The sequence below is a fragment of the Mastigoproctus giganteus genome, chromosome 10 (genome assembly GCF_048544385.1).
Source record: "Mastigoproctus giganteus isolate SK-2022 chromosome 10, ASM4854438v1, whole genome shotgun sequence".
Taxonomy (NCBI): Eukaryota; Metazoa; Arthropoda; class Arachnida; order Uropygi; family Thelyphonidae; genus Mastigoproctus; species Mastigoproctus giganteus.
In genome coordinates this window covers 154,103,008-154,125,912 of record NC_143584.1, presented here as the reverse complement: position 1 = coordinate 154,125,912, position 22,905 = coordinate 154,103,008, and the positions used below count along the sequence as shown (strand labels likewise).

General features: G+C 39.3%; 1 protein-coding gene across 1 annotated transcript in view; it reads right to left on the bottom strand.

Moving 5' to 3' along the window:
* LOC150079395 (disintegrin and metalloproteinase domain-containing protein 11-like) overlaps positions 1-22,905 on the bottom strand; it is a 445,660-nt gene that overhangs the window by 350,319 nt on the left and 72,436 nt on the right. The window contains exon 6 of the mRNA XM_090383050.1: positions 5,016-5,098. Coding sequence (XP_090239176.1) covers positions 5,016-5,098 — 83 coding nt within the window. The remainder of the gene's footprint in view (positions 1-5,015; positions 5,099-22,905) is intronic.

Below are 22,905 nucleotides of genomic sequence, written 5' to 3'. Positions count from 1 at the left end.
AAAAAATTAATATTTAAATCTAATTGTCATTAAACAGCAGCAGCAGCCTGGAAAACAAGATGATTTCAGAGACAGCTAGGAGTCATTGCACTACAAGTAAACACATAGGATGTGTTAGGGTAGCTAAGAATAGGAACAGGTGCATGTATACTTGCATGTACACCAATTCTAGGAGTTTGGTAAATAAATTGGATGAATCTGGGGTAGTGCTCACAACATCAAAGGCAGATATTGTTGGGATATCAGAGACGCGGTGTCACACAGATACAAGGAGTGCAGAACTGGAATTTGGGGAGTAAAATGTGTACAGGAGGATAGACAGGACAAGAAGGGATGAGGGGTTATGCTATTAGTTAAGAAACACATAAAATCCAAAGAAGTGAAGCCATTCGACTTCACTCGACAGTGCAGCGTCGAGTCAGTTTGGTGTGACATAAGCATTGGGAGATCAAAATTGACAGTAGGAGTGTGTTATAGTCCTAATGACTCTGATGACTATAATAAGAAACTGTACAGGGAAATAGAGTGGGTCAGTAAATCGCAGAGTCTTATAATGAGGGATTTTAATTTCCCAGATATTGACTGGAATTTGTGGGTTGGTCACTCACACACTAGCAAGGCTTTTGTGGATTTACTGGATGATTGTTTTCTACTTCAGCATGTTGAGGAGTCAACTAGAGGGATTAATACTCTTAATCTGATTATCAATAGTGATTCTTCAAGCATTAAGAATCTGCAGATAAATGAACCACTAGGTGGCAGTGATCACAGTGTGTTGAAGTGGGATTTATTCAAGGAGGTAACTACCATCACAGGTAAAGGGAAGGGTTTTTGTTTTCGTAAAGGTGACTATGATGGTCTGAGACAGTATTTAAATTCTATACAGTGGGACTAACTGATGATGTTACCAACAGCAAATTCAAAATGGGAAGCATTCAAAGAATTTATCTTGTAAGCTACTAGGCTTTACATACCAACTAAGAAATATTGTTCAAGGTTTAGGCCTATATGGACGTCAAATGAACTAATGAGACATATGGCAGAGAAGAAAAATGCAGGGGATACATATAAATCAATTGGTGACATGGAAGCCTATGATAGATATAAGCTGGTCTGTAACCAAGTCACAAAGGAGATTAGGCAGGCAAAGGCAGATTATGAGAAATCCTTCGCAAAGGATGCAAAGAAAAACAACAAAGAGTTCTTTACCTATGTAAACTCTAGAAGGAAAGGGATGAATCAGATTGGTCCACTGGATACTGATGGTTCAACTCGTAATGATCCTGCTCAGGTGGCTAACAAACTAAATGAGTATTTTGCATCTACATTCACCAATGAGGAGATATTCAGGGAGGGGAATGCAAGATAAGTTAAACTCTGGCAGTGAACTAGATGATTTTGTAATAACTGAGAGGAAAGTGGAGAGATATTGTTGAAGATAAACATAAAAAAGGCACCCGGGGTGGACGGGATCTATCCAGTTATATTAAAGAAGGCAGCAAAGGAAGTAAGCAAACCCTTAGCCATAATTATGAGAGCTCCTTTGGACTCAGGGGAGGTACCCATGGACTGGAGATGTGCAAATGTGACCCCAATTCACAAAGTAAGATCAAAGGCTGACAAGTAATTATAGACCTGTTAGTTTAACTTCTGTTCCAGGAAAATTAATGGAGGCACTGGTTAAAGAAGCACTGCAGGATCATCTAGACAAGACTTCAGTTATAGCTCGGACACAGCATGTTGTTAAGGGAAAGTTTGTTTGTTATTTGGTTTTTAGGAGCATTAGCAACTAAGGCCATATTGCTCCGTGATATGCGGTGGTCATTCCCTGACCTTTCCGCACCCTCCGTATTTGGTGGTGACGGGCTCGAACACTGGTCTAATCAAGAAGTGTGTGCTACACACTGCTGCTCCTTCCCACCTAGCTATGGAGGCGCCTTTAAGTGAAAGTCTTGCCTGACTAATTTGAATGGATACTATGATGTTGTCACAAAGGAACCACATCATAGTAACCACATCATCAACTGGATGCAGTGAATAACTTTGATATCATATATTTGGATCTTAGAAAGGCTTTTGATACTGTTGCACATGGAAGACTGCTGCACAAATTGGAGCAGTGTGGCATTGGAGGCAAATTGCTGCTAGGGATAAAGGGAGGGTTGAATGGGAGAAGACAGAGAGTGGAAATCAATGGACACTGCTCATCGTCGACTAATGTTATTAGTGAAGTCCCTATGGGTTCACTGTTGGGTCCATTGTTGTTTTCTGTATTTATAAATATGATGATGGTATATCAAGCTTAATGTCCAAGTTTGCAGATGATACGAAGGTTGGTAGGTTGTTAAGGACACTAATGCTGCTGCAACAGGATCTAGAAAAGTTGAGCAGATGGGCTGAGAGGTGGTAAATGAAGTTGACAAATGTAAAGTACTACATATGGGAAGCAGTAACCCTAGAGTGACGTATCACCTCCGTGGTATTACATTGACAGTGGTAGAGAACGAAAAAGACCTGGGGGTAATTGTGCAGGCAGATATGAAGTTTTCTGAGCAGTGCAGACGGTCTGCAAGAGTAGCTCATAGTGTCTTGTCAAGGATATACAGGAATTTTTCTAGCAGGGATAAGGAGGTGATTATTCCCCTGTATAAGGCAATAGTCAGGCCACACCTTGAGTACTGTATACAGGTTTGGTGGCCTCATTTTAAGAACGATGTAGAGCTGTTGGAACGAATACAGAGAAGGGCATAAAGATTAGTGAATGGAACAAAGGGTTGCTCTTAAAAAGAAAGGCTTAAATTATGCAAATTACAGTGTCTGGAGACTTGGTACCTGGGAGGTGATCTGATTGAGGTGTATAAAGCCTTGAATGGTTTCAGCATGCTCAGTGCTGATGGGATTCTTCCTCTTGCTCAGAATAATCACCTGAGAAGGCATAAATTCAAATTATGAAAGACAGAGGTAGGATAGATGTGCAGAAGTTTGCCTTCAGCGAGCGGGTTGTTGGTTTGTGGAACAGACTTCCATCCTTTGTTGTGGAAGTTGATAGCCTAAATAAATTTAAGGCTGAGCTGGATAGGTATCTGAAGCGAATGGAGGGGGTGAATGGGAGCGGGTTTTTTTTTTTTTTTTGGCTGATGCTGCATAAGCTTGCTTTCTTGCATCATATGCCTCTACTAATGCTATGTACATAACCTACAGCTTTCCTGCAACTTATCGATAACTAGCATTTTTCAGTTTTCATTCAACTGTATACTTTATAATAATTTTGTATTTCAATATTTTAATTTTAACAATAGTTAAAAGCTGAATGAACAGAAATAAAGTCTAGTTATCTTAAATAGCAATTAGAGTGTTCCCCCCCCCCCCAAGTATTATCTGTTGTTGAATTAAGAAGATTATATCCATATGATGCTGTTGTGGTCATGTTTGATGAATCTGAAAATAAATGAAAGTGGAATGTTGTAGTTCAAACTTCCACCAACAGATGGTAGTACAGAGATTGCCAAGTGGGCTGACAGGTTGAAAATAACAACCAGTTTTGTTAGTAGCAACGACGTTCCATGTAAGATTTTGCAGTGGAGCAATAAGCGAATAAATATAAAATTTTGCTTTAAAGTGGGAAAATCTGCAACAGATATGTACCGAAATATTAAAAATCAGTTATGATGATGAAAACTTAAGTTGTACCAGTGTGTTTGAATGGTATAAGCAGTTCAAAGACAGACATTAGGATGTTCATTACGACTCAAGAAGTGGGTGTTCATCAACCTCTCTAAATGAGGACAAAGCTGTAAAAGTTTGAGAAATTGCGGAAAAAGGTCGTCATTTAACCCTCAAAATGATGGCTGCTGAGATAGATATGAATAAGGAGAAATTTTGTCAAATGCTGCATGAAGATTTTGGGAAAAAGAAAGTCTCTGCAAAATTTGTGCCACATAGTTTCATAGATGAACAGCAACAACAAAGAGTGTCATCATGTGAAGACTTCATCCAGACCTATCAAAATTCAATCCTAATTTCCTTGACTGTATTATCACTGGAGATGAGTGTTGGGTATTTCAATATGACCAGAGACAATGCATCAGAGCATGTAGTGGACTTCAAAATCATCATCAAGGCCCGAAAAGTTTTGTTTACAGAAGTCCAGGATCGAGACGATGCTAATCATATTTTTCGACAAACAGTATGTGATTCACAAGGAACCTGTATCTGAAGGGAAGAGAGTCAATGCTGTATTCTACATTTAGGTGCTTGAAAGACTATTTAAGTGCATTTCCTGGGTGAGGCCACAATTTCAAGAGAAAATAAGTTAGTTCTTCTTGCACGGCAATGCCCCTGCCCATTCCACGATTGTTTTGAAAATATTACTGAGGAAACGTGGCATATCCATTTAGCAGGTGAGTTGTTGATTGCTGGAACAAGTTGCATCTGCAGGTAGTTGAGGTTAACAGTTTGAAGAAATTCAAAGGTGAACTGGATAGTTACGTACGAGGAGGGTTGTTTGTTTGTTTGTTTTTTAGGAGAATTAACAGCTAAGGCCATATTGCTCCAGGGGGAGATATGCGGTGGTCCTTCCCTGACCTTTCTGCATCTTCCGTATTTGGTGGGCGCAGGCTCGAACCCCGGTCTAATCAAGAAGCGTATGTTATGCACTGCTGCTCCTGCCCACCTGGCTACAGAGCCACCATAAGTATGAGGAGGGAAACCCAATTTGTATTTTCTTATCTGTCCCTCCCCCCTTGTTTTTATTTTTATTTATTTATTTTTTTTTTTTTTTAGCCAGTGCAGCAAAAGCCTGTGGCTTCCTTGCACTATACAACCAATACTAACACTAAGTGTGCGTGGGGGGGGGATATATATATATCTGGTTTAAAAAATAAAAAAAATCTAGTTTCAAGAACAAGACAAGTCACTTTTTTGATTGTACTTAAATTTAAAAAAAAACATTATTCAACATCAGCAGTTTTATTTGTCTTCTAAACTTACTATATTAGGCAAAACCATGTACTTACCTGACACCATTACAAGTACGAAAGGCAGCAAGAGCTTCAGAGTAATCTTTAATAGTTCCATGATAATAACAATGTTCTATTTCCTACAAAAATAAATATATATATATTTATAACAATAACAAAGTTATTTTATTTAGTACATCTACAGAAATCATATTAAACAAATGGCTTAAGTATTTTATATGAGTTTTATTAACCAGACTTTCTACAATAGTTTAAATTTGCTATTAAGCGATAATAATAGTACTGGTATGGCAAAAGTCTGAAAACAGGCAAAAGTGATTTATTCAACTTTATATACTATTATAATAAGTATTAATTTCAAACATTTTGAATGCTCCACAAAAATTTTTATGTTCTACATTCTTTCTTTCACTGTTCAATGGTTCACAGGCTGTCTTTTAATGTATGTTAATTCCAAATACAGTTTGCAATAATATCATAGATAAGGTGAGGAGTTGAAACAAGAATTTTGCAATTGAGTGGAATTTCTGGAAGTTGTAGTTTTTAGGAAATGCAAGTGGAGAAAGTTTTTCCCACAGAACAAAAGTAATAAAAATGGAATAAGTGAAAAACGAAAATTAATTTTGTAATTCTGCAGGCAAGCTGGAAATGGATGATGAGTGCTTACCACTAGTCATCCATTTCCATTTAGAAGGAAATTGTAGAACTGCATATGTCAGTTCAGAATAAGAATAACTATCAAAATAGCTGCAATAAGACTATGCAGAAGAAAGTGATGGGGAGCAGACTGAGACTGCAATGGGAGGGGGAATGCTGATTAACCGGACCATTCTTTTTGAGTGATAACTAGAAAAGTTTTAAACAGGATATAGTAGCACCTACCTAGCTGTGCAAAGGATTGTTCTAGCTAGGGCATATTTGCAAAGTTGCTTGGAACTGTAATATTATGAATGAAAAAAGAAATTCTCTCATTTGAATTCAGATTGTGATAGTATTGTGATATGCTTCTGCCAAGAAGAGAAATACATAGAAATCATTCCAAGTACAAATAGTAATTCTGATCTCAAACAGGATTGAATTTTATCAACACATCCTTGAAAAAAGGAAAGAAAGAAGTGCAAACAGAAACTTTACTAATACTAATTCAGTATTAGTAAAGGCAAATTGATGAGAAAAGCCAAGCTTCTTAACCCAGCAATAATGGTGAGGAACCTCATGGGAGTCCCTCGAAAATAATGTTCTGCATTAACTGCAAATCAATGATTAAAAATCTGAAATGAAATTTTTATACTTTCCCAAGTGCATTTGTTATATAAATAAGCTTTTAGCTCCATCACTACCCAGGCTCTAACCCATGAGCAACAGATTCTCATCTGCTTACTGTTGCTCAACATTTAGTTAGTTAATTAAAATAAAACAATAACAGAGATCCCACAGGTTAATTTAAACAACGAAACAATACAAAATACAAGAGATTATAATAATGGCCATTTAATTTGATGGTAGGGACAGTCATTGCACCCTCTCCACGAGTTACTGTCCCCACCGTGAGGAGATAGGTCACTACTACTTATTAGAGATAGTCTTCTCTGAAAAACACATTTTATATAGAGACAAAACTTGGAAAACATCTCTCAAAAAGCTCTTAATACAGCTTCAGAGAGAGCAAGTGTCCCTTGCTCCAACTGGGATCCAAGATCTAAAAAAATTGGAGAAGCAAATATGATATGGAGGCCGACCTCTGGCTCTTCACAGTCAGCAAGGCCAAACTGGCAAAGGGGCTTAGAGGGGAACAGGTATCCTGTGTGTTATCAGACACTCAGCCTAAAACACTGATGGATCCAATATCTCTCTATTACAGAAGATTTAGGAGAAGTCCGGTTGGCCTGCCTCCCTAAAATCCACTCATGCACACCATCTCGATGGAAAGCCCTGTTACGTCACTTAGGTGGGAACGAACGTGTAGAGTGGTTCTCTTCAAGACGCTTGGTCAGCGTGAAGAGGAAAAGACCAAACCCTCCAGCATATGACAAGTTGCTGGAGAGGCCATCATCCTGCAGTGGATTGAAAATGGCTGATGATGAACTGGCAAAGGCTGGACATCAGGCCATGTTCGGTCAGGCCACAGCAAGAAGACAGTCCAAATTGCAGCCATGGCCAAAGCCTCTGGCTTACACTGTGAACAGAGGGCAGGAAAACAAAAGTCTGTCTTCCCTTCTCAGAATTAGTTCATTGATTCTTCCATATGGTTTCTAATTCATCACTGATTCTCCTCCTAAGTACAGTGTCAATGTCTATTGTTTGCAGGCTCCGGGGTTTCCTCCATTCACCACTGAGTCATCTGTACTGGCATAAGCCATGCCAGCCATGTGAGTGTAGTGTAGGATATGTCCATATAATGTATTGTTTTGTTGCAATGTTGTGGGCGGGCAACAAATGCCAGATCCATTGCCACCAACTCCCATCCTTAGCTGCGTGGAGGCACACAAGGGGTCTGCTCTAGAGGTACTTTTCTGGTCTTCCGCAGAACAAGTTTCAGGAAGACTGTAGTGGCGTAAATAGAAAGAAGATAGTGGGTGAAGATAAGTGGGGAAGGTCAGAGATAATACAAAAGAGAAAGATAGCAAGAGGCATCCCCTTGGAATTAGAAGTTACAAGAATATCAATGATTAAGTGAAAGACAGATCAATCAGCAATGGTGTCCTTCCTACCTCAGCCTTGTGCCTTGTATCTGGGGTATCCTGCCCTGGTGGACCAAGTCAGCAAAGAGCCAACTCCCCCCTCCCCCAGTAGGTTAGTTTAATCCCGTTCAGAGGAACCGAGATACTGCTTGTCCGCTTGATGTGGTTGGTGAATCCCACCCCAAAATATGGGGTTAGCAGCAAGATCTAGTTTTTGTCTAGTCCAAGTTATGTCAAGTTTGGGTAGAAAAGCACTCTGGTTGAAAAATATCTCTTGAAAAGTATGCTACTCCCTTAGCATAGCATTAAATCCCACTCAGGAACCATGTCAGCTCTGAACCATATTGTGTGGTAATTGAATCCCACCTCACAGATGAGGGGTCGACAGTTACTCCATTATAGGTGGGAGTCCAGTCCAAGTAGCAGCAATGCACAGTATCCAGACTGCTATTCTGTGTTAACGATGGTTGACATCCTCTTAAAAACTTGGCTGGCAAAGTTCAAAAAAGCCAAAAAATTAACTGCATTATTTAATAAGGATGGGACTTCTGCCTAATCATATACTCCTGTCAGGAATTGTAGAGGGCAAATCTGACATTTGAAGAATATATGTACTGCATGTTCTGTTTCTGCACATTTATACAGCAGCATGGTTGAGAGTCCCATTGTGAAAAGTTTTGCATTAAGACTGTCATGTCCATTTAATAAAAAGGTGGTACGCAGCTGGTGGTTTCTCCATGTCAGGTGTTGCCTGTTAATTTCCTCCATGCGAGTTATAAATCTCAATGTAGTATGTCCCTAGACGCAGTCATCTTCACATGGATTCTTGTCTTCTCTGCTCCCAATGGTTACTTTGGGTCAATTACAAAATTACCGTTGGGCCGGGAGTTCCTTTCTGTAGTGGTACTTGAGGAAATGAAGGGCTATTTCATATTCTACAGGCATTCTGCCACTGATTACTTGCAGGGTCGGGGTAGAAACTATTTTTGTAGACCAGAAGAGTAATATGCTCTTCTGTGCTTGTTGTAGTTGATTTTCAGCTGCTTTATTTCAATCCTGCAGCCCCACCCTCAAGCTCCATATAGTAGTCATCATCGTCATCATCAGCCATTTTCAATCCACTGCAGGATGAAGGCCTCTCCAGCAACTTTCCAGTTCCTTCTGTTTTGTGTAATGGCCATCCATTTACTACCCACAAACTCATGAATTTCATCTGTCCATCTCTGTTGTTGTCTTTCAGGTTTTCTCTTAGCTCCTCTTGGGTACCATCCTGTTATTTTCTCGGTCCATCTGTCATCATGGGGGCACCTCCGTGGCAAGGTGGGAAGGAGCAGCAGTGTGTAGCACACACTTCTTGATTAGACCAGGGTTCCAGCCCGTCACCACCAAATACGGAGGATGCGGAAAGGTCAGGGAATGACCTTTTCGCATATCCCAGAGCAATATGGCCTTAGTTGCTAATGCTCCTAAAAACCAAATAACAAACAAACAAACAAACTGTCACCATGTCTTCGAGCAATGTGTCCTGCCCAAGACCATTTTAGTTCTTTAGTTTTGATAAGAATGTACTTTACTTGAGTTTGTTGCCTAATCCATGTGTTTCTCTTCTTACCTAACAGTCTGATTCCCAATATAATTTGTTCCATTCTTCGCTGTGTAGTTCTCAGCTTCACTTCCATTCTTTTGGTGAGTGCCCAAGTTGCATTTCCATAAGTCATGGTGGAGAGTATACATTGGTTCATTATTTTACGTTTCAGAAAAATTGGGACATTGCTCCTCAGTATGTGACTATATTTCCTCAATGCTATCCATCCAAAATTTATTCTTCTCTTGACTTCCAGCCATTTATCATTATTACAGCTAATGACTTGTCCAAGATAAGTATATGAATCCACCTTTTCAATTACTGCTCCTTCAATCATTATATCCCTTTCTGTGGCACACTTGTTCATCATTACTTTTCTTTTAGTCATATTCATCTTTAGCCTCAAATCATTACTAACTCCGCATAACTGATTAAGATTTTCGTCTCTAATTCTTTGGGATCTTGGTTTATGATTACAATGTCATCTGCAAATCGTAAATGGTTTAGGCACTCTCTCTATTCACATTGACTCCTCTCTGCGACCAGTCCAACCTTCTGAAAGCTTCTTCAAGGGCAGCAGTAAACAACTTCGGAGATATTGTGTCTTCTTGACTCCTTTCTTAATTTTAAATTTGCTACTCTCCTTGTCTAGTCTAATAAAGGAGGTAGCGTTCTCATATATTTTCTTCAAAATCATAATATATGGGGTATCTATGCCTTGTCTTTCCAGTGCCCGAAATAGGTGTATGGAGTCAAATGCCTTTTCATAATCCACAAATTCCAAGCCTAATGGTGTTTTTTATTCATTTGCTTTCTCCATTAGCTGTGATATTACGTGAAGGTGATCCATTGTTGAGAATCCTATCCTGAAGCCTGCTTGCTCTTTCAGTTGATTCTCAACAACTGAAAGAGCAAGCTGGCAGTTGATTCTCATCAAGTATTCTTTCTAATCTGTTTTTGTAACTGTTCTATCCTTGTGAACAACTTGTAGATGTGGTTGTTCTATCCAAGTTGTTCTACTCTTGTGAACAACTTGTAGATGTGGAATAACAAGCTAATTGGGCTATAATTTCCAATTTTCGATTTATCTCCTTTCTTATGCAGCAAAACTATGATTGCATTATTCCACTCCTTAGGCATCACACATTTTCTAATGCATTCTTGCCAGTTTTTGTGTCATGTAGTAGTAGTGGCATTTGATGCAAGAAAGCAAGTGTATGAGCTTATGCAGCATCAGCCAAAAAAAATCACACTATTCCATCCAAATGCCTGTCCAGTTCTTCCTTAAATTTATTTAACCTATCAACTTCCACAACGACAGATGGAAGTTTGTTCCAGCAATTAACCACCCGCTGGCTAAAGGCAAATTTCCACACATCTATTCTACATCTGTCTTTTCTTAATTTGAATTTATGCCCCCTTAGGTTCGTAATCTGAACAAGTGGAAGGATCCCATCAGAATTCAGCGTGCTCAACCCACTGAAGGCCATATATACCTCAATCAGATCACCGTGCAGGTGCCTAGTCTCCAGCCACTGCAATTTGCAGAACTTAAGCCTCTCTTGGTAAGATGATCTCTCCATTCCTCTCACCAATCTTGTTGCCCTTCTCTGTACATGTTCAAGCAAATCTACATCCTTCCTAATATGAGGCCTCCAGACCTGTGCGCAGTACTCAAGGCATATACATAAGGAGGAACAATCACCTCCTTTTCCCTCCTAGCAAAATTCCTATATATCATTCACAAAACCCCATGATCTGCCCTGGCAGCCTGTCTGCACTGCTCAGAAAACTTCATATTTGACTCCACAATTACTCACATGTCTTTTTCATTTTCTACCACCTAAGTGTATTACCACACAGTTGGTATGCTTCTCTGGGGTTACTTCTACCCATATGCAGTACTTTGCATTTGTCAAGGTTAAACTTCAGTTGCCACTTCTTAGCCCATCATCTGGTCTTGGCACATTATAGCCTTACCAGCTGATGCGCCAATAAAACCAAAAAAAACCAAACCAAACCAGCCCATCAGCCCAAATTATCTAGATCCTGTTGCAATAGCACACTGCCGTTACTGTCATTAACAACCCTGCCAACCTTTGTATCATATGCAAACTTCGACACTTAGCCTGATATACCTTCATCAATATCATTGATAAATATACAAAAAACAGAGGACCCAACACCGAACCCTGTGGGACTCCACTAATAACATTAGTCCACGAAGAGGAACATCCATTAATTACCACCCTCTGTCTTCTCCCACTCAACCATCCTTTTATCCATTGTAGCAACTTACCCTTAATACCATTCTGCTCCAATTTGTACAATAGTTTTCCGTGTGCAACAGTGTCAAAAGCTTTCCTGAAATCCAAATATATGACATCAAAATTATTTTTTGCATCCAGTTCCTTTGTAACCAGATCATAATATCCTATCAAATTTGTCAGACAAGACTTTCCCTTAACAAACCCATGCTGTGTCTGAATTATTGCTGCAGTCTTGTCTAGATGATCCTGCAATGCATCTTTAACCAGTGACTCCATTATTTTACCCGGAACAGAAGTTAAACTAACTGGTCTGTAATTACTCGTGTCACCCTTTGATCCCCCTTTGTGAATTGAGGATATATTTGCACATCTTCAGTCCATGGGGACCTCCCTTGAGTCCAAAGATGCTCTCATAATTATGGCCAAGATTTTGCTCAGTTGCTTTGCCGCCTCCTTTAATATAACTTCGGCGAAGTACGGATGATCTATGACAGCCAAATCCTCTGCTTGCACCTTCACGATGGTGGGACTGTTAGTAATCCTGGGTATAACCTCCATGCACAAGTACATGGTGGGTGACCACCCAGGTGTGAATCAACATAAGCAGGGGTCAAGGTGTGACGCTGACACCACATGGAGGAACGCCGCTCCTCTATGTTACCAGCAGTACTAGGTAGTAGATGACTCTCATCAACCGGTGAAATACCACCACTTTGCTTATTGGAGGCTTGAAGTGGTGGAACCCTTGTTTAGTCTCTAGAGCTAAGGTCCGGCCAACCCTTCCCTATCTCTTCCATCATGCAGTATGACTGATGATTTTTGAGGTTATGATGAATGTCGTGGCGAGATCCAATATTCCTTACATTTCGAGGGTACAGCTCTAAAACTGTGTTCGCAGGCCGGCCACTAGTTAGTACACCGGAACAAACCTATTGGTAACTCTCTAGGAGGCTTCCGGATCAGCTAGTGTATAATCTTGCTACCTATACTCTGCCAGATAGTGACTGGAGGGAGTCCGAGTAGTGTGCATGCGGGGAGAATTGTCCAGGCCACGTTATGTCAAGGATCTGGGTATATTCTTACCACATGTATGGCATTTCCAAAAATTTCATTTCTTCATACAGCATGTCCCACCCACTTTTTCTTACTATTGAATACACCATGAATTGTCAAAATAATACAGCAAGCTTATCTGCGAAAAGATCTAAACCTCCCAAGCACTTCCTAATTCATTTCACAAATATACGTGGTCTCAATTCTAATCTCAACGATGTCCATTTCCACTTGCAGTCTTCCAAACCACATGTACTTTTTCTGACTGAATCTCAGTTATCGGTTGATTCAACTACTACTGATCTCAGATGTCCAAATTATTTGTTGTATGATTCCTTTCGCCTTAAAGGTGGTACTTGTGCATTCGTCCGTTCTGATATTCCCTGTCACAGACTTGGCAATTTGGAATCTCCTCTCTTTGATCTTCTCTGGCTTAAAATCTCTCTAACTCATTGTGTCAAATTCATCTGTTGTCTGTACCGTTCTCCCAACTCCACTAATCACTTGGAGCTCTTTGACTTCCTCTCTTTGCAACTTGACTTTCTCCAGTCCAACTTTCCTAACAGTGAGGTAATTTTCCTCGGTGATTTTAATGTTCACAACTCCAGCTGCCTTCCGTTTTCTAGTCACACCGACCCAGCAGGTCGAGATGCTGAGGCTTTTGCAATTACAAATGACCTAGCACAGATTGTTCATTTACCTACAAGAATACCGGACAATCCTTGTCATACAGCCAATACGCTTGATCTTTTTCTCACAAGCAACCCTTCTAAGTACAAGGTCGAAGTGAGAGGTCCTTTAGGCACTTCAGATCACAACTTGGTGATTGTCTCTTCTCCAATGGAACCTTTATCTCATGGCTATTCCCAACCTCGTATTGTTTGGCATTACAAGAATGCAAAATGGGATGACCGGCAAGACTTCTTTTCTTCTTTTCCTCGGTCTGATTACTGTTTCAAAACTTCTGATGTCAACGTTTGCTCAGATCGTATCAGTGAAATTATTCTTGCAGGAATGGAATCCTTTATCCCACACTCACTTTAAAATCTCGTCCTTTATCTAAACTTTGGTTTTCCAATAAATGTGCTAAGGCTGTTCAAGAGAAGAATGTTGCATATCGTAATTGGCTTGTTTCTAATTCTTCAGTTTCATTTTCTGCCTACACCAAAGCTCGCAACAATTGTAAAGCAGTTATTAATCAGTCCAAACGAGAGTTTGAACAGGCTAAGAGTAGAAAACTTGCTTCTTGCCCTAATGCTAGCCGAGCATTCTGGTCTCTTGCCAAAGCTATTGGCTGCAACTTTTGCCCATCTCTGCTCCCACCTCTGTCCAAACCAGATGGTTCTGTTTTCACTTCAGCTGAGGATAAAGCTGACCTGCTAGCATCCCATTTTTCTTCCAGCTCATGTATTAATGATCTTGGTAAAACACCTCCCACCATTCCTAACACGCTCCATTCAATGCCTCCTGTGGTCTTCCATTAAAAGGATATCAGAAGGATTTTGATGAATCTTGATGCTAAGAAAGCTCCAGGTCCTGATGGTATTTCTCCACTTGTTCTCAAAGCCTGTGCTCATGAACTTACTCCTATTCTTTGCCGCCTTTTTTCACTTTCTTATTCCAAAGGTGTTTTTCCTTCTGCTTGGAAATTTGCTCATATCCAACCAGTTCCTAAAAAGGGTGACAAATCCCTCCCATCCAATTATCATCCCACTGCAATTATTTCTACTCTTTCTAAAGTAATGGAGAAATCAATTAACCGCCAACTCTTAAACTACCTAGAAACCTTCCGTCTGATCAACGATCGCCAGTATGGTTTCCATCAGTGTCGATCCACTGGTGATATTCTGGCTTATGTTACCCATTTATGGACTAATTCAATGGAAAGGTTCGGTGAAACACAAGTAGTTTCTCTTGACATCTCAAAGGCTTTTGATCGTGTTTGGCATAAAGGTCTTCTGAACAAGCTTCCATCTTATGGTTTGCCAACTGTTTTTAGCAATTGGTTATCCAGTTTTCTCTCTGATTGCTCACTGAGGGTGATGGTAGATGGCTCTCTGTCTTCTAACTTCTCCACTAATGCTGGTGTCCCCCAAGGTTCAGTTCTTTCCCCCACTCTTTTCCTCTTGTATATCAATGACCTTCTTCCATTGACTGGAAATCCTATCCATAGTTTTGCCGATGATAGTACATTACATTCAACTTTCCATTTTGAGAAACCTTGTCCTGCGCAATCAGCTTCAAGTTCTCGAAAATCTGCTGCCAACTCCTTAAATGCCGATCTTCAGGTAATTCTCCAGTGGGGCAAAGACAACTTAGTTGATTTCAACCCTTCTAAAACTCAGTGTTGTCTTATATCTCGCAAAAAGGATTCTTCTGCTCCTATGCTTATCTTTAGTGACACTCCAATTTCTAGGCAAAATGATATATCTCTTTTGGGGATTACCCTGACTTCTAATCTCTCTTGGCACAAGCACATTACAAATATTGCTTCCTCTGCATCTAAAAAACTTGGTTTTCTCTTTCGCTCTCGGCGTTACTTTTCTTCCAAACAGCTGCTCAATCTGTATAAATCGCAAATCCGCCCTACCATGGAATATTGTTCCCACATCTCGGGTGGTACCCCCAAAACCTCTCTCAGGCTTCTTGATTCCATTCAGAAGAGGGCAGTTAGGTTAATTAATGATTCATCTCTAACAGAGTCTCTCCACTCGCTTTCTCATAGACGCACTGTTTCTGCTGCATGCCTCTTCTACAGATACTTCCATGGGCACTGTTCTTCTGAACTGGCTTCTATAATTCCCGCTCTCTCTTTCAAAACAGTCCGAACACATGGCGCCACCAGCCAACATCCATTTACTGTACAACTTCAAACCCACAGAACCAACTTTTCATCTTCCTCATTTATTCATTCAACTGCCGTTTTCTGGAACAACCTTCCTTCATATGTATTTCCTGAAAATTACAATCTACAGAAGTTCAAGTCCAATGTCAACAAATATCTTCTTTCGCCTTTTCAACCTCCAACCCAAGCATGGTACTAAGTACTATAGGTTCTAATACCTCTCGTGTTTGGGGTTCACATAAAAAAAAAAAAAAAAAAAACTGGATAGATCCCATCCACCCCAGGTGCCTTTCTTATGTTTAACTTCAACAATTTCTCCTCCACTTTGCTCTCAGTTATTACAAAATCATTAAGCACCCTGCTACAATTTGATAACCTTCTGCCATTTTCAAACCTTAATAACTCCTCATGTGTGAATGTAGATGCAAAATACTCATTCAGTTTATTTGCTATCTGATCAGGATCATCAACAGTCGAACCATCGATATAAAGTGGACCAATCATATTCATCCCCTTCCTTTTAGTGTTTATATAAGTAAAGAAATCCTTGCTATTTTTCTTAGCATCTTTTGCCAAAGATTTCTCGTAATCTGCCTTCGCCTGCCTAACCTCCTTTGTGACCTGATTACAGACTAGCTTATATCTGCCATAGGCTTCTGAGTCGCTTGATAATTTATATGCAACCCATGCATTTTTCTTCTCTGTCATGAGTCTCATTAATTCATTTTATAACCATTTAGGCCTAAACCTTGAACAATATTTCTTAATAGGTGTGAAACTTTTAGTAGCTTCCATCATTAATTCCTTGAATTCTTCCCACTTAGAATTTGCTGTTGGTAACATGGTCAGTTGATCCCACTGTACAGAATTTAAAAACTGTCTGAGACCACTGTACTCACCTCCAATGTCTCATCCTCCAAATTTTAACAACTGTACAGTAACTTCATCTTTCCCAGAGGCTTTCTGATTCTTCATTTTCTTAAAAGCATGTTCTACCTCATCAGGAAGGATATCAAGTATGTCGTATGTGTTACTAATTTGCGATCCATCTTCCCCACTGCTGGCATCATTCCCTTCTTCCTTGTATAATTCTCTATAGTAGTCTTCTGCTATTTGAATTATGATTTCTCTGCTATTTATAAGTACACCATCAGTATTCTTCAGTTTCAGTGTCATTTGTCTTTCTGTATTACTGCTCATGGCTGCTGATTTAAGTCCTTTGTTTTCCCTTAATGCTTGTTCTCCTTTTCTTGTGTTAAATCTTCTTATATTCTCTCTGAGTCTCTTTCTAATGGCTTTGCATAACTATTCAAATTTTCCCCTTGTCAGTGTTTATCTTGCTCTTCATTTGTCGCCAAGTTAATCAAGTTTCTTGACTAATTTTTTCTTCTTTGGATTTCTTTTTACCTATAGGTTTCTTGGGCTTTATCACTTTCAGAAAGCTGTAATATTCCTCGTTGATATCTTAGTCCTGAGTAGTCTGCAGAAGATCAAACCTTGTTCTTAAGTCCCAGTACATACTGCTTTTTCCTCTTCTTGTTATCTCAAAGACCTTTGTATTATTTACTCGAGTCAATTTTTTTCTTTCTTTTCTTACATCTATATCAAGATGTGCATCTTATCATTCTGTGATCACTTCCAACATTTAGCTTGTTCAGGACGGTAACATCATCCACGATATATCTTCTCTTAGTCAGGATGAAGTCAATTTCATTAGTTGTTAATCCATTTGGACTCTTCCATGTCCACTTTTTGTTCACCCTTTTCTTGAAAAAAGTATTCATTCCTAACAATCCTTGAGATTCTGCAAATTCCCTAAGTTTTTCACCTCTTTCATTTCTTTCATCAATTCCAAAATTTCCTGTAGTTCCCCTTTCTGCGCTGTTTTGTCTTTTTTCAATCTTAGCATAGAAGTCCCCCATAATGATACTGTAGTGGGTTTTATGCTCATCTAGAAGACTCTCAATTTCGGTGTACATTTCTTCAACATCTTCATGGCTCGATGTTGGTGCATAAATCATTATAACCTTTAGCTTGTACTTCTTAGAAATCCTAAGTATTAGTCTTGACACCCTTGGTGATGTACTTTTGAATTCCAAAATGTTGTTTTTTTATATCTTTATGGACCAGAAAGCCAACTCCACCTTTGCTCCTTTCATTGTTTCCATTGGTGTACAGCAGATTTCTACTTGATAAACTTATAAGTGATTCATTTCTTCTTCGTATTTCAGCCAAACCGATGATATTCCAATTCACATTTCTAATTCCATTTCCAGCTCTAATATCCTGTCTTCCTCGATGAGCAACCTTATGTTGTAAGAGGCCAAGTTCAGTTTCCACGTATAGCAGCCTGGTCATACCCAGAGATTCTTGGCACCCCCCTGCTTCCACTCTGATCCTCTTGCTGCCGTAACACTGGGAGTGAAAGCTGCTGGGGACTGAGGGCTATTTGTTTCGTCGTGCTGGAGGGTTTAGTCTTTTCCTCTTCACACTGACCAGGCGTTTTGAAGAGAACCACTCTACACGTTCGTTGCCACCTAAGTGACGTAACAGGGCTTACCATCGAGAAGGTGTGCATGAGTGGATTTTAGGGAGGCAGGCCAACCGGACTTCTCCTAAATCTTCTGTAATAGAAAGATATTGGATCCATCAGTGTTTTAGACTGAGTGTCTGATAACATACAGAATACCTGTTCCCATCTAAACCCTTTGCCATCACTACTACTCTACAGTAGTAGTAATGGCAAATGATGCAAGAAAGCAAGTTTATAGAGCATCAGCTGAAAAGATAAAAAACCTACATAGTTCACCCATCCATACCCTCATAGAATTTGTCTGGTTCTTGAATTTATTCAACCCATCCACTTCCGCAACAACAGATGGAAGTTCCAACTATCAACTACCAGTTGGCTGATGGCAAGCTTCCACACATCTAACCTGCAACCATCCTTCCTCAACCTGAATTTATGCCCCCTCACATGTGTAGTCTCAGCAAGTAGAAGAATGCCATTAACATTCAGCCTAATCAATCCATTCAAGGCTTTAAACACCTCAATCAGATCTCCCTGCAGATCTGATTGAGTCTCGAGATGGTGCAATTTCAGAACTGAATTCTTTCTAGGTAAGAGAACCCTTTTGTTCCCTTTACCAGTCTGGCGAAGGGAACAAAAGGGTTCTCTGCACCCATTACAGCAGATCTACATCCTTCCTAATGTGAGGCCTCTAGACCTGTATACAGTACTCAAAGTGTGGCCTAACCATGGCATTATACAAAGGAATAATCACCTCCTTATCCTGCTAGCAATGTTTCTGTATATCAATGACAAAACCTCATGAGCTGTCCTGGCAACATGTCTCCACTGCTCAGAGAATTTCATGTCTGACTGCACAATTACCCCAGGTCTTTTTCATTCTCCACTACCATTAATTTATCAACTGTGTAGTACCACACAGTTGATAAATTAATCTGGGATTACTGCTACCCACATGCAGTACCTTGCATTTGTCAATGTTAAACTTCAACCTCCATTTCTCAGCCCATCAACCGAATTTTCTTAGATCTCGTTGCAGTAGCTCACCCTGATGACTCTCATTGATCACCCTGTCAACCTTTGTATCACCTGGAAAGTATATGTAAAGGATGGCAAGAACAGGCACTCATAATACAATTTTAGGGTACATCCCTTAAGGCCCCCAATGGAGAGTGTTACTCCCACTTTCTCATATCAGTAAGGAGCAAATTGAAAACACCCATAATAAAACTTGTTTTCCCATTCCATCTACAATCTTATGGTTTGTACACTTGCATTCAACTGATTCACACCAGTACACAGATCCCATGAAGCCATATGTTGTTGTAAGTTCTGAACCTGGAAAGGCCCTTGTCATGCTTAGGCTACTTTTGATAAGAAGAATGACATCTGTCTCCTCTATTTTGGTTATGTTTTCTAAACACATTATATATACCATAGTTAAACTCATAATCTCCTATTTCTCAGTGACAGCATATTTCCATTATCCTAATGGAAATATGGTGTCACCTACATCCTGCTAATGATAGCATTAGTAGCCTACTAATGATAGCATTAGTTGTTCTAATCTGCATAGTTTACTACCCTGACATGCCACTTGCTACTACTTAAGTTTCTGTCTCTAGCATTAGCTTTCCATTCATTGTGAAGCATCCCTATCCTGCTTTTGTGGCCACAAACAAGAAATCTTGATATAATTGCAAGTATTAGCATTAGCTGAGGCATATGATACAAGAAAGTAAGCTTACAGAGCATTAGCCAAAAAAAAAAAAAAAAAACATTCCCATTTCACCCATCTGATCATTCCAAATGTTTGTCTAGTTCAGCCTTAAAGTTATTTAAGCTATCTACTTCCAACAATAACAGATGGAAGTCTGTTACAGCAATCAACTGCAGGATGATTGCAATCAACTACCTGCTGGCTAAAGGGAAACTTCCACACATCTATTCTACAACTGTCTTTACTCAATTTGAATCTATGTCCCTTCAGGTTCTTAATCTCAGCAAGTGGAAGTATCCAATTGACATTGAGCCTGCTCAAACCATTCAAGATATTGTACATCTCAATCAGATAACCTCACAGGTGCCTAGTCTCCAAATGCCGCAACTTACAGAATTTAGGCCTTTCCTAGTAAGAGAACCCCTTTATTCCTCTCACCAATATTGTTGCCCTTCGCTGCACCCATTTCAGCAGATCTACATCCTTCCTAAAATGAGACCTCCTGACCTGTACGTAGTACTCAAGGTGTGACCACTGCCTTATACAAAGGTATAATCACATCCTTGTCTTTGCTAGAAAAATTCCTACATATCATTGACAAAACTCTACTCCATGACCTGCTCTGGCAGCCCGTCTGCACTGCTCAGAGAACTTCATATCTGAATGCACAATTACACCCAGGTCTTTTTCATTCTCCACTCCCTGAGTGTAGTACCACACAGTTGGTACATTTCTCTTGGGTTACTGCTACCCATATGCAGTACTTTGAATTTGTCAATATTAAACTTCAGTTGCCACCTCTCAGCCCATTTATCCAACTTTTCTAGATCCTGTTGCAGTAACATACTGTCTTTACTATCATTAAGAACCCTGCCAACCTTTGTGTCATCTATAAACTAGGACATTAAGCCTGATATACCTTCATCAATATCATTAATAAATACAAAAAACAACAATGGGCCCAACACTGAACCTTGGGGGACTTCTCTAATAACATTAGTCCACGTAGAACAGTATCCATTTGTTACCATTCTCTACCATTTCCCACCCAAACCATCCCTTTATCCATTACATACCGCTCCAATTTGTACAGCAGTCTTCCATGTGCAATACTATCAAAAGCTTTCCTGAAATCCAATTATATGATATCAAAATTATTTTTTCCATCCAGTTCCTTCATTGACCACACCATAGAATCCAATCAAATTGGTCAGACAAGACTTCCCCTTAACAAACCCATGCTGCCTGAACTATTACTGCAGTTTTGTCTAGGTGATCCTACATCACTTCTTTAACCAGCAACTCCATTAATTTTCCCAGAACAGAAGTTAATCTAACAGGTCTATAAGTATTTGCGTCACCCTTTGAACCTCCTTTGTGAATTGGGGATAGATTTGCACATCTCCAGTCCATGGGCACCCCCCTGAATCTAACGATGCACTCATAATTGACTGAGGTTTGCTTACTTCCCTCGTTGCCTTGGTTAAAGTGTTAGTTTAAACCATTTCATAAGATAAACGCATGTCTATATCACCAGTCCCTTTCTGCAATTAGCAGTTTCCACGAATCCTTAAAACTCATCAATGATATTGTCCAAGACCCTTGCAACATCTTGCAAAAATAACCTTGACAGAATAGAATATTCTACCTTCTAGGTAGAAGGGTAGACAATACTGATAAAATTCTCCCACCACCACCAAAAAAATTGCAGATTCCGTTAAGCCTTCAGTTAATTCACAGTACTTTCAGCACATAGTCCCTCCTATCACACCTGGGTAAAATTTCAGGTATGTACACATTCTGACTAATGCATAGTATTTTTCAGTATGGTCCAATCTTTATCCAATAAATTATCAAAATTTGTATGTGTTTAATATCATTAGTTATTGTTATTGTTATTGTTATTTGGTTTTTAGGAGCATTAGCAACTAAGGCCATATTGCTCCGGGGATATGCGGTGGTCATTCTCTGACCTTTCCTCATCCTCCGTATTTGGTGGGCACGGGCTCGAACCCCGGTCTAATCAAGAAGCGTGTGCTATGCGCTGCTGCTCCTGCCCACCCGGCTACGGAGGTGCCTAATATCATTAGTTCACACATGATTAATAATGCTATCTTTACCCCCCCCAATAATGGTATGTCTGTTGGGAGCAACATGTCATTATGATACATGTGTACCTATATTTAATACAAAAAATGTTAACTGTTTCCCTAACGATAAGGTGTTGCAATAAAACTACATCCTTCTGAACCAAAGCAGTAAGCACCTGACTATTCTGTTCTGTGGAAGATCACTAGATATGCAAGTCCCTGAAAAATTCCCAGTTTTATTTATCTCTTCCACCAGTTTCTTTGCAACTCAAATTCATCTAGTATGAACAAAGTTTTTATTTAAGATCATTACATCCCTTGTATCAGATACAAAGAAAATAAACATCAGTTGAGCTACAATCGATTATCTACTAGACCAACCTTGGAATACAATTCCACAAGTATAAAAGCAATTTACTCATGAAAATAACCTGTCATTTCCATCTGAATCATTATGTCCTCAGATGAAGCATTCAAAGCAGATTTTGTAACAAATATTAGGGTAAGAATTAAACTGACAGGTTATTTTCATGAGAACACAAAAAGAACCTGTCAGTTTAATATCACTGAGGACATAATGACTTCACAGAATTTAAATTAACAAAATAATACAGTAATTAAGCAGTTACTAAAACTTTACCTACCACTGAACCTAAAAATTTAAATTAAGATTAAGTAGGAATTAAATTTACAAAATATCAACAACATCCTGTCTTGTAGCTTTAACAACTACAAGATAACTAATATAATCACTTCAAGGTCCACTACATACTCTAATCACAGTACAGTATATACTGTAATGACAGAATATCCTAGTGTACTTAATTCCATTTGTATATATAGTCACTCTTCTTGGTAATCAAAACAATGAACAGAAATTTATTTATTTTTTATTAATTATAGATCAAGATGTTCTGGGTTGGGAACATTTCTGTATGTTTGTTTGTTTGTTTTTATGGTTGGAAAAACATTTTTATTTTTTATATTTAGTTTTCATTCTTAGTCAATGTGAACTCCTTGTTTTTATTCTCAATATTCATAATGTGTTTATTCATTATGTAATGCCTTGGTTGGGCCAAACTTTGAATGCCATATCTTGAAATTACACCCCCAATTTGAGGAAGATGTGGATGTGATGCAGCAAAAAGAGTA